Source organism: Peromyscus eremicus, chromosome 4 (genome assembly GCF_949786415.1).
Source record: "Peromyscus eremicus chromosome 4, PerEre_H2_v1, whole genome shotgun sequence".
Taxonomy (NCBI): domain Eukaryota; kingdom Metazoa; phylum Chordata; class Mammalia; order Rodentia; family Cricetidae; genus Peromyscus; species Peromyscus eremicus.
In genome coordinates, this window is record NC_081419.1 from 147,467,722 (window position 1) to 147,481,154 (window position 13,433).

The window sequence follows — 13,433 nt, forward strand, 5'->3', positions numbered from 1 at the left end:
GAGCAGGAAGGGGCATAGCCACCTGAGAAAGGCCATGGTGCATGACACAGGGCACTGTCTGGAGAACAGTAAGACTGATAACGCTTGAGGAAGCAGCCCCAGAAGAGAGGGAGCCAGAATCGAAAGAAGGAAGCAAAATCAGACTTGACTTCTCCAAATATACTAAGTTTTAGTTTGGGAATTAGGTGAACATTTTCAATGTGTCAGAGTCAAAATGTAAGACTTATCGCTACTTTTGAAGATGAACATGTGTTCAGCCACACAGAGCACAGCTGCTCAGAATACTGAGGCAGAAGGATCACTAGAGCCTGGCCAGGAGAAGTTCAAGGCCAGCCTGAGCAAAATGGTGAGACCTTGTCTCAAAAAAGCAGAAGAATATGTGCTGTGGGATGTTCTGTATGGCAAATGTGTTGCTGATTAGTCAATAAATAAAACACTGATTGGCCATTGGCTAGGCAGGAAGTGTAGGCGGGACAAGGAGGAGAATAAAGCTGGGAAGTGGAAGGCTGAGGCAGAGAGACACTACCAGCCGCCACGATGAGAAGCATCATGTGAAGATGCCGGTAAGCCACGAGATACGTGGCAAGGTATAGATTTATAGAAATGGATTAATTTAAGCTGTAAGAACAGTTAGCAAGAAGCCTGCCACGGCCATACAGTTTGTAAGCAATATAAGTCTCTGTGTGTTTACTTGGTTGGGTTTGAACGGCTGTGGGACTGGCAGGTGAGATTTGTCCTGACTGTGGGCCAGGCAGGAAAACTCTAGCTACAAATATGGGCTCAACAGATTATATCTGGGAATATATATGTGTATCTACAAAGAATACGTGCAATAAATAACAATTTAAAAAAGAGGCCGTGAATTTGAAGGAGAGTGGGGAAAGGTAAATAAGAAGATTTGGAGGGAAGAAAGGGAAGGGAGAAATGATATCATTAAAACACAATCTCAAAAATAAACAAACAATAACCCAGTAGATGAAAGCCAGTCAGGCTAGTAATAGGTATGCCTATTTTCTCAGCTACATGAGGCAAGAAGATCCAACATTCAAGGCTAGGCTGGGCAACTCAGACCCAAAGTAAAACAAAGATGAGGATGCAGCTCATTCACTGCTGAGTGCATGCCTAGCAAGCAGGAGGCCCTGGGTCCCACCCCAGCACCACACACATACATGCACACGCGCGTGCACGCGTGCGTGCGTGCGTGCGTGTGTGTGTGTGTGTGTGTGTGTGTGTGTGTGTAAAACTAAATGTAGTGATGTGGGTTAAGCACTCATGTCAACTACCACATGAGACTCAGGCTGTGCAAGGTGAAAAAAGAAGATAAATAGGAAAAGAAAGTAAAAGCCCTGCCATCCTTGACATGAGTTGGATATACCAATAAACCAATGGGGGATCTGATTTTTAAAAACTGTTGTCACTAGAAGCAATGACTGAGTACACAGCCAGGAGCACCCTGGTACCCATGTTCTGGTTTCTCACCATTTCCCCCGTAAAGGAGTATGGACCCTGTGAAGAAGCAATCAGCTCCAGCTGGAGGTAAACTATCAAAGTCTACTAGATGTGTCAGGAAGATTCTAGAATAACAGCTCCCACAAGCCAGAGCAGACCACAACTCAATTATCAAAAAAAGCAAAGGCCACGATGACTGGAAATGCAGGCATCACATTAAAGCCTAGATGGTCCTGTGATTCTGACAGACAACCAATGAAAGAGTCTCAGTGGTCATCTGTAGATGACAGAGGACACCAACTAATTATCCTGGAAACAAGTAAATAAAGGAAAAAAATAAAGACTTGACCTCGCCTGCCTATGTAGTCAGTATTCTCAAACAGCTAGTAGGAAAACTCTTCACTGAAGACATCTAGGCATTACACCAAAGAGCAATGAATGAGAGTTCAAGTGTCAAGCCATACAGCCTCCAAGGAAACAGTGTTTTTTCTCCATGAGGACTACCCATGGCTGCTCCGAGCAATGGACACCTTGACATAAAAGTTCAGATAATATCCGACCCAGGAGCCAAGCTCAGCATCAGACAAAGAAGCTCCCAGAGCACCTATGCTTCCTGACTCGACACAGAAGGAAGGTCCCAGCTCAGGAGTACCCTTGTGGAAACAGAAAACCTATTTCTGGCCAAACCTCTAGACTCAATGCCCAGTTTATAGAAAATACCTGGAATGAGGGAATCTCAATGCTAGAGATGCAGCTGCCCACCCAGGGTGGGAGAGTCAACAGGACAACTGTTCTGGGCTCTTCAGTTAATACACAGCAAGGAGAGAAGGGGAGAGGCACAGCTCTCACAAGTTTCAGACACTTAAGCAAATCCATGTGCCAATTTTGTTTGCATTTACACCCAAACAGATCATCTGGAAAAGTCACATTTCTGGTTAGGTATGGTGGTGCTGGACCATACTTCAGCAGTCAAGATACTGAGGCAGGAGGACCCAGAGCTCAAGGTCAGCATGGACAACATAGCAAGTAGAAGGCTGGTGTGCCTCAAAAACAGAGACCCAAACAAAACACACACTGATGAGAAACTGGGACAATCTACCCAGCAGAGCAGATGGGGTCAAATAAGTAATGGTAAGTTTTAACATAATGGTATATCTTTCAATCTATATGTTTTGCCATCCTAAGGACTAAATGCAGGACATTGTGTACACTAGGCAAGTGTCTACCACTGAGCTACATCCTCAGCTCTTTCTTAGAGAGCCATGCTAAAGTACTGATGGTTGAAGTGATGTGGTATTGGGAACTGCTTTCCTTTGTGACAGAGTCTGTCTGGGTAAGATAAATGGGAAACAACTGGTCAAGTGTTAATGATGGTTGTAGCAGTGGAAGGTTCATGAACCCTACTTTTATATTCTGTCCATTGGCATGTTTGAACACATCCATAATGAAAAGTTGAGAGAAGAACCCTCTCCGTACAAAAGAATACAGCCTGTCTCTCCCATGAGATGCAAGGACCTGCTTCATGCAGTTAACTCTACCAAGGCTTTTCCTGAGCTATGGATGAACCAGAGAGAATCTGCTGATGAGACTTTAAGGTGGGCATGTTCACACCTGCTTGTCTGGATCCGCAAGGTACCGCACGATAACAGGTACGAAGTACTGAGAGACTAGCACAGGAAAATCCAACCTGCTTTCTTGTAAGAAAGCGACGATGGGAGGAATTTGCTCCATCAGCTCAGTCCGCACTGTGGGCTCTGCAGCAATGGGACAGAGAGTTATATAAGAAGCCAAGCATCTGACATGGTATATACTAATGGTTTCTAGCTTTTCTTACTAAAATACTTCATCAAGAAAATTAGACAAATGCAGTTTAAAAATCATTTCCCATTTAGAGTATTTATGCTACAGACAGGCTTAAAAAGCTAGTAAGCCACACAGCAATATAAAAACATAAAAGGAAGAGAGGATGACAACTCTATTATAACAAGCCATATACAAATGGAGAAAGGACCAAGAAGTCTGCATGCTGGGCCAGCGTCCAAAAGCCATTACAGCTAATGGCTTCTCTGTCAGACCTATGGGTTGTGCTTATTTAAATTCCAGCCGGGATGTATACATTATAAATAATTCTTTCACAAATGCACTCCCCCACAATCCACGCATCCCAATTATTTCTAAGGCAAAGCATTAAACAAAAGAGCGCTCAAGCTCCAGTACACCACATTAAATTTAACACAAATATATAATTGCCGCAGCACTGTAAATGGTGATTCATTTACGAAGAGAATCCATTCAAAGCCTCAAAACATCCACTTGGGCCTTTTTAAAAGCGCCGTGTCACATCCATATGAATATTTTAAACTAATATGAGAGCTATATGGAAGGCTTCTTTTTCTATCTTCAGCTAAAATGATCAAATTCTAAGGCCTCAGATTTCTGGAACTTTCTAAAGCATCTCGCCATTCATTATGAGTGCAGAGAAGGGGGGCTGCAGGGCAGCTGTCAGGCCTGGCAAGCCCATCCCTCATTCATCTTCCTCATCTGTACTGTGTGGCGGGGGTGGGGAGACAGCAACGCCAGAGTGTCTGCTATGCTGCAGCGTGCTTTCTTCCAGAATAGCAATCACAGGAAGGCGGAAAGAACAGGAGAAATCAAGATCAGTCCAGAGAGGTCACAGGTGAGAGAAACTAATGACTAGACTGTTCGAACCCAAAGGACCACTTCTGATGGGGTATTTCTTAGCAACCAGCACTCTGGCAAAAGTCAAGAAATACAAAAGGCCTAACTGCCAGGGCAAATGGCCTTCATCACATTAGTCACTCTGATGTTCCAAAAATAAGAACAATTTGAGTCATTCTCAAGTAAGACGTCTGTTCTTCATGACAAAATCCATCCATAGTCAGACACTGCCCAAAGCTCACTGATTAATATGAAGGCCTTTAAATTTAGCTAGTACTTGTAGTATATAATTTTTAAGAAATGTACAAGTAAAAAAAGTTACAGAACTAAACAAACCTGCATCTTCTGACAGACGGACCATCACCTCCATGACTGCCAATACGTCCTCATCACTGTGGCTGACGTCCTGGAAGATATCCAGTAGTCCTCTGGCAACAATCTGGCTACAGAGACAGAAGGAGCAGACAGTTGTCAGGTGGCAGGTGCTGGCTAAAGGATGCTATTTGTAGGAGGGTCATGGGGCAAAGGAAAGCCAGTGTCCATCCAGGAGGACAGAGACTACCAACAGCCATCAGAGATGGCTGCTCTAATGCCAATCAAAGCCCCTTAGGAATTGGGACTTTATCTCATAGCCTGGAAGTCAGAATAAACTTGACCCAGCAAAGCCCTTATTCTCCTTTGCTTACTGATTCCTCACACTGACTTGGAAAGAAACCCTTGGATCAGTGGTGGGGAGGGGAGCAAGTGACCAACGAACACAAGTAAGAGACCCAGAGAACATCTGCTGCTCCTTCAAGGTCTGGAGAATGAGGAACTACATACAAACAGACGTCTAATGGGAACTGTTTTAACTAAGGCACCTCCCTGAATCTACTAGTTTATTCTCCTATCTTCCCATGTGATTAATCTTAAACAGGATGGACCCACAACACCTGTTTTGAGGGAATACAGACTCTGTAAATAGGCTTGGGTCAAGACAACAGAAGTTGAAGAGAGGGTCAGCAGAAGCAACTATATAAGGACAGGAGGGCTGTCACTGGGCACAGGAGAGCAGGAGAGCAGGAGAGCAGGGAGCCAGCCTGCAGCCAAGGAACAACACAATGACTAGGGAAGCCTTCCACAGGCAGCAGGCAGCACTAAGCCACATGACAGACACAACAGGCTCTTACGATGGGCTGTAGAAGATACATTCTGTAGGCATCTCAGCCACCAGGGAGAAACAAGATGGCCTTAACGTTAACCCAAAAGCAGGGTATACACCTTCCAAGGAGCAAGCCTACAAACCCAGGAAGTCAATGTGAATTGCTCAAGACAAGGAGTCATAAATAAATGCTTTATTAAACATTTAAAAAAGACTTGAATTGTAAGAAATGACCAAAGAAATCCTCCAAGCAGGAAGAAAATGACACTACATAGAAATTCAAATTTACATAAATGAATAAAAAGCTCCAGAAATGATGGCCACATATAAAGATTTATCTCATTATTTAAATGTCTTTAGAAACATTTGTTAAGCAAAACTGATAATGAATTGTGGATTTATAGCACACACACATATATATGTATATGTATATACATACATGTAAAATGTAAGACAAAATAACACAAAGACCAAGAAACAAAAATGAGAGCATACTAACATAATTTTATTACATTGTGAAGTAGAAAAAATATCACTAATAAGTTAAACAAACCCTGAGACAGCCACTAAAGTAACAAAACAACAAATTATAACCAACAAACTATTAAGACAAAACAAAAGAACACATTATAACTAACAAACTATTAAGACAAACTGAATTCATAAAAAATTCCATTAAACCAAGAAAGGGCATATAAAGACCCAAAGGAGTAAAGAGTTATGACAGATGAACTCATGCAGGAGGATGTCAGCTTTAGCACTGGTGAGTACAAATAATATAAATGCTCCCAACATTCCAGCTAAAACACCAACACTGCTAGAGTATAAATAAGATCCAACTATATACTGCTAACAAGAAACACACTCTAATATACATATGTAAATACATTTGAAGTGAAAAACTAACAATAGTTAAAGAGAGTTAAGGTAGCCACCTCAATATCAAACAAAATACATTTCAGACAGAGAACATCAGCAGGGATAAAGTCATTTCACAGTGATAAAGGGATGAACTTGTAAAGAAGATATAATAATCCTAAATGTCTATGTACTAAATAACACAGCTTCAAGCTACAGAGTAAAAATCAATAAAACTACAAGGAGAAATAGATAAAAGTCACAGTAGGAGTCTAGAAATAGGACCACACATGCATCACCAATGAATTTTTACAAAGGTCAACAGGGAAAAAACAGCCTTTTCAAAAAGTGATGCCAGAATGAACAGACACTGGGAAAAAAATGAACCGGACTCTCACCTCATACCATGCACAGAGATTAATACAAAATGCATTAGAAGGCGAATATTGAGAGCTTTACCATAAAAAGTCCTGAAAAGAAAAAGAATCCAGGGAAAATAGCCTATTTGAGCTTTGGTGAGCAATATTTCTGAAGCCTCAAAACCATAAAAGAAAATAAATAATTTTAAAATATCATTACAATGAAAAACTCTTTCCTAAAATCACACTATTAAGGAGGGTGGGGGAGACAAACCACAGACTGGAAGACAGTCTCTGACAAAAGAGACATGCAGACCTAGCTTTGAAACTGTGTTCACAAACCACTGCAGCAATGTTAGTCAAGCAGAAAAGCTGAAAATGACCTGAATAATTATTAGTTGCCAAGGAGGTCAACGGAATGAAGAACTGATATGTCTTCATTCATATAACATGAATGAACCTTGGAAACAGGCTGAGTGAAGAAGCCACAAAAGCCCACAAACTACATGATTATACCTGCTACACACAGTGGAGAAGAAAATAGGTTAATGGCTACTTAGGGTAGAGGACTGAGGTTACTTGAGCAGAAACTACTGTTCACAGCAACAGTGGTAAGAAAATTTCAAAATTCCTTGCAGAATGTTACAAAATTCTGTGAATACGTTAAAAACTAGCAATATGAAATTTGAAAGTTGTAAACTCTACTGTCTGTGTTATGATAACATACTGGTGAACTCTACTGTATGTGTTATGATAACATACTGGTAAACTGTATAATGTATGGTATAATGTAGAGGACATTATACTGAACTGTATATGTATACTGTCTTGATCAGTGTTCTAGTGCTATGAAGAGACACCATGATCAAGACAACTCTTATAAAGAAAGCATTTAACTGGGGACTTGCTTATAGTTTCAGAGGTTTAGTCAATTATCATCATGGTGGGGAGCACGGCAGCATGCATAGCACTAGAGCAGTATCTGAGAGCTATATCCTGATCCACAGGTCAAGAGAGAGACTAGGCCTTGCATGGGCTTTTGAAACCTCAAAGCCCTCCCCCAGTGATACACCTACTCCAACAAGGCCGCACCTGCACCTCCTAATCCTTGTAATCCTTTCAAACATTTCCACTCCCTGGAGACCAAGCATTCAAGTATATGAGCCGATGGGGGCCATTCTCATTCAAATCACCACAGATATGTAATAGGCACCATACTAGTATATTGTCATATGCTATTTGAGATCACTGAGAAGCTATCACTGGACAGACACACACACACACACACACACACACACACACACACACACACACACTTACTTCAGACTACTCACGTTTGTTTCAATGTGTCCTCCAACACCTCATGTCCAGGAATGGGGTGACCCCACCTGCAACTGTTGCAGAGAGCACAGAACACCAGAACAGCCCAAGAGTAAAACATAGTACCCCTAAGGACCGGTAGCAGAGGCTATGAGTGTTCATCTCAAGATATGAAAGAGTCTGCCGTGGGAAAGAGATGCTGAATCTTGAGCCATCGAAGAAGGAAAACCCTCCTTCTAGGACTCTCCATCAGTAAATCCAGTTGACAGCCTCAGCTTCCCCAGCTGGTTTCTACTGGATGTTGTAAGCCTCTGATTTGTTCTCTTACTCAGAAGCCCCTACCAGGAGTATCAGCTGCTGCCACAGCAGGCTTCCCCAGTAGATGCTGGAGCCCCATTTGATGGTGTTACCTTTTGTTTGCTCTCTCAATTGGTCTACTCCTGTTGTCTGTGTGGATGCTGTAACTCCTGATTCTCTGCTGTCTTTCTCTTATCTGCTCCTTGCTATCTGTTCCTGTGCTTCTGTCTGCCACAGGCTTAATAAACTCACTCACTGAAACAGAACTCAGCTATCAACCTCACTCTCTTGACTACACAGATATGAAAACTAAATCTGAATAAGATTGTTAGACTTTAAAACTGTAAGACTATAACATATTGTGCATTGACTTATTGGATTCAATCATAAGGAAAGCTTCCACTTCACAAGTCTTCAGGAACGTTCACTGGGAAGGTCCTGACAGACACCACCTAAACAGCATGGACAAGGAGGTGAGCTAACATCATGAAGTCTTCCTACAGTGCAAAGAGAAGGGTTTGACTCTGGATTACACTCCCCAAAATTCCATGACTCCAACTAACTAACCGATTTGGGGAGATATTCTATGAATACCTCACCACTATTCTTCAAAAATCATCAAGGTCATGAAAGACAAGCCTAGACCAAGAAACTGTCAAGGATTTGAGGGGACTAAAGAGATATAACAACTCACTGACAAGGTGCCCTGGATAGAAGCTCAGCACAAGAAAGAGATTACCATGGAAATCCGTGGTATCTGTGGTCAATAAGCCACCCTGGACCACGGCTGCTGTTAGTGGCTCAGCTTTCTTTCTTTGCTACACACAAGCACACAAGTTCATGTCTGACATAATCATCAGAGCAGGGTTTCTTGCTTTCAACACAACTACATTTGGGAGCTGACAATTCTTTGCTGTGGGACTGTGCATTACAGGGTACTTAGTAGCAGCCCTGGATTATATCCACTAGGTGTCAGTAGCATTCCCTGACCCCTAAGATTTGACACCCAGAAATGTCTCTGAGACATCTTGGAAGGTCCCCTGGGAGCAGACTCTCTTCTGGCTGAGGGCCACTGCACTAGAAGGAGCTGGACAAAAGTTATAAGAGAACTCTTTATATACATTAGTTACTTTTCCCATCGCTGTCATCAAACATATGACAGAAGCAACTGAAGAAAGCAAACTTAATTTTGGCCCACAGTTTGGAGAAAGAGGCATTATGGCCAGAAAGTCTTGGCTGCAGGAGCCTGAGGCAGCTGGTCACACGGCATCCACAGTCAGGAAGCAGAGAGATGAATGCTGGTGCTCAGTTTATTTCCTCCTTTTTATGCCGTCTGGGACCTCAGCCCATTTAGGATGGGTCTTCCCACCTCAGCTAATCAACCCAGTCTAGGAAGTCCCTCACAGATATGCCCAGAGGTTTGTCTTCTAGGTGACTCCAGAGACTGTCAAGTTGACCATCAAAATTAACCCTTACACTGAAATACATCTGCAACTCTTCTAGAAACCTAAAGTTATCTCAATCAAAATCAAAAGATAAAACACAATGACCGAAAAAAGACAAGACAAAAGAGCTACGGTAAGGGAACATGATAACAGCTAGCACTTAAACTGTGATGACAAAGCAAGTACCAATAATGACTCGAGCATGAGGACCTGCAGACACTGTTGGTGTCTCAGAAAGTCAAATAAACACTCACCATTCAATTTCACTTCTAGGTGTCTAGCCAAAGGAAATGAAGACACATCTACACACAGAGGCTGCAAAACATGTACACAAGCATTATTCATGAAAAAAATCTAGTTCATTTGTTGGTAAACACATGTGCAAACTACAGACTGTGCAGAGAAGGTGTCAAAGTACTGACAAAAGCAACATGATTCCTAATCTGTTTCCCTAGTTCTAGTAAAATAAAATGAGAAAACACTGGGAACCAGGCCAACAGCTGTGGGGACCCAGGGGTCAGAGGAGGGAAGACCTGACCATGAGGGGCAAACACAGGAACTTGTTGGGTGACAGAGATGCTCAAACTACTGTAGTGATGTTTGCATAACAGGACACACTGTATGCTCAAGGTGAGCAACTTGCATGCTGTGTACAAATCGGCACAGGGAACTGTTTTAGACAAAGGCAGTCAGACAACAATGTCAGAGGAACCAACAGATGCCCTATGCCAAGGGCCTCACTGTGCACAGGAGAACCAACCAAAGTGGACTCACCTACTCTGATTTTCAAGAAAAGACTACAGATTGAGGATTCATAGTGAAGTCCTCTGGCCTAGCACAACACAGAAGAAATATGTCAACACAAGCCTGCTGAAGAGACAGGTGCCACCCTGGGGATAAAAAGTTGAGATCTGGCAGCCAGGAAGCTTGGGAAAGTCGAAACAGACACTATGGAGAAAGAGACTTATTACTTTTCTCTGGACCTCATTCACACTAGCCTCTCTGGGGAAATCAAGGAACTAAGATCCCCAATCTGCTGCTCCGGCCATAGAATAGATAAACAAATCTGCATCTAGCCTCAAGTGGGCACAAGGGACCTGCCCTCCCAAGGACAGAGAAGAAAGGGCTAAGAGAGACCCCAGAGCAGGACAGTCTACTGGTGTGAATACAGATGAAAAGGACTACAGGCAGATAACCGGTTCTGTGTTAGTGCTGTAGAAAACCTACTCTTTCCATGGATATGCCCTGGGAGAACACTGGGGATGAACCGAGCCAAAAGCACAGGCCTCAAGACTTCTCAGTTAACAAGGTTAACAAGATGAGAAAGGACATGGCCTTCTGCAAAGACTGTACCTGCCAGCCCACCAAGTACTCAGTGAGATGGAGCTGCAGGTGTTAGCACCCAAGTAGAATAGGAACAGTTAAGATAAGCAGAAAGCAAACAGCAGACAAATCGTTTTAACAAGCCACATTGACAGAAGCATCAATGTCAGTGATCTATCAGAGGACCAGCCTTCTGAGGCTGGGAGAGGATGTCATCTATGAACATGATAGGCTGCATTCAAAGCTATTCTGGTACACATGGGGCCCAAGGACCACTGGTTGGACTCGCATGCTCAAATTAAGATGTAGAGATGAGTGAACTGTATCAAAAAAGCAAGATGTGTTCATACACCTTCCATAGTAAACACAGTTGGAATTTTGAAAGTTACAGGTTCAAGTATATACAAATGAATACAGCACAAAATCAAAAGCAAGCTGGACTGCATGCACTACTATCAGACAATGTGAGCTTCAGAAAAAGAGATGAAGATACTATGCAACAAAGAAAAGAGCCAACTTAATAATAATAATAATAATAATAATAATAATAATAATAATAATAAAAAACAATGCTAGCAGGGCACACTCCCAACATCAAAACTTCCAAAAGGATAGGAAAATCGGTAACAATCATAGCTGAGGATGTGAACACTGTTCCCACAGTAACTACCCATAAAGGCGCATTAAAAAAAAGGTAAGGGCAGTGGATGACTCAGAGGTGAAGAGGGCTGCAGACAGCTCAGAGGTGAAGGTAAGGGGCAGCGGACGGCTCAGAGGTGAAGGTAAGGGGCTGAGGACGGCTCAGAGGTGAAGGTAAGGGGCAGCGGACAGCTAAGAGGTGAAGGTAAGGGGCTGAGGACAGCTCAGAGGTGAAGGTAAGGGGCTGAGGACGGCTCAGAGGTGAAGGTAAGGGGCTGCAGACAGCTCAGAGGTGAAGGTAAGGGGCAGCGGACAGCTAAGAGTGAAGGTAAGGGGCTGAGGACGGCTCAGAGGTGAAGGTAAGGGGCTGAGGACGGCTCAGAGGTGAAGGTAAGGGGCTGAGGACGGCTCAGAGGTGAAGGTAAGGGGCTGAGGACAGCTCAGAGGTGAAGGTAAGGGGCAGCAGACGGCTCAGAGGTGAAGGTAAGGGGCTGAGGACGGCTCAGAGGTGAAGGTAAGGGGCTGAGGACGGCTCAGAGGTGAAGGTAAGGGGCTGAGGACGGCTCAGAGGTGAAGGTAAGGGGCTGAGGACGGCTCAGAGGTGAAGGTAAGGGGCAGTGGACGGCTCAGAGGTGAAGGTAAGGGGCAGCAGACAGCTCAGAGGTGAAGGTAAGGGGCTGAGGACGGCTCAGAGGTGAAGGTAAGGGGCAGCGGATGGCTCAGAGAGCAGCAGGCGGCTAAAAGGTGAAGGCAAGAGGGCTGTGGATGGACGGCTCAGCGGTGAAGGTACTTGTCACCAGAGTCCTAGTAGAAAAACAGAGCCCTCTCCTGCAAGTTGTCCTCTGATTTCAATAAGGGAACTGTGGCATTCAAGCACCCACCCACAGATGCACACCAACAAATCAATTTATTACAGTAAGTAAATAAAGAACTCAGAAGACCTGGAAAATGCCTCCAACCAACTTAACTCAATTGATATAGATGTTTAAGATACCCTCCCCCAAAATGCTGGCATACAGCATTCTTTCAAGACCAAACATACTTTGAAACATAAATAAGTCAGCAAACTTTAAAAAACAAAAAAAGATATTCTCTGAGCACAAAATAAATGAAAGCAGGGAAAACAGAAAGACATTTGAAAGTTGTTTTAAGTATTAGAAAATGGCAGATTGTGTCTGTGAATACCTCATTGGTTAATGGAAAACTCATCATGGACATTAGGAACCCTGGTGACAATGAGCCGAGTGCAGCTCAGCCAGCACAGTGCTTGTTTGGCAAGCTGCAAAGTGACTTCAAGGCTGGCCTAGGACACATGATACTACATCTCAAAATAAAAATGAAGTCAAAGGAGACTGCAAATATGCTTATGATCATGTGTGGGTAAACCACACAAAGGCTCTGTAAAAACAAACACACACAGCTTGAAGAGACACCTACTTACATACTAGTTAGAAGGTATGAGGGTTTGTGTGTCAAGTATCCCCAAGAGTCCAAGTGTCTGGTGTGTGGTCATCAGCCTGGGGTACTCTTAGTAGTAGAGCCATTAGGAGGCAAGGCCTAGTGGAAGGTGGTTAAGTCTTTGGGGATGCAGCCTGGAATGAGATGCCAGTCTCCTTCCTTTCCTGCCCAACTACCATGAGGTATGCTGTGGTGGTATTGTATTCCCCAAAATATTGTGCACCCTAATAAACTTATCTGGGGTCAGAGACAGAACAGCCAAAATATTAAACATAGAGGTTAGGCAGTGGTAGCACACGCCTCTAATCCTAGCATTCCAGAGGCAGAAATCCATCTGGATCTCTGTGTGGTTCAAGGATACAGCCAAGCATGGTGACTCATGCCTTTAATCCCAGGGAGTGATGGCAGGAAGCAGAAAGGTATATAAGGCGTGAGGACCAGAAACTAGCAGCATTTGGCTGGTTA

At 43.3% G+C, this 13,433-nt stretch overlaps 1 protein-coding gene across 1 annotated transcript in view; it reads right to left on the reverse strand.

The window, feature by feature from the left end:
• LOC131910020 (serine/threonine-protein phosphatase 4 regulatory subunit 1-like) overlaps positions 1 to 13,433 on the reverse strand; it is an 86,633-nt gene that overhangs the window by 35,570 nt on the left and 37,630 nt on the right. Inside the window, exons 4-5 of the mRNA XM_059262018.1 lie at positions 4,465 to 4,571; positions 3,061 to 3,203 (exon numbers count right to left, since the gene is read on the reverse strand). Of these exons, the coding sequence (XP_059118001.1) occupies positions 3,061 to 3,203; positions 4,465 to 4,571 (250 nt within the window). The remainder of the gene's footprint in view (positions 1 to 3,060; positions 3,204 to 4,464; positions 4,572 to 13,433) is intronic.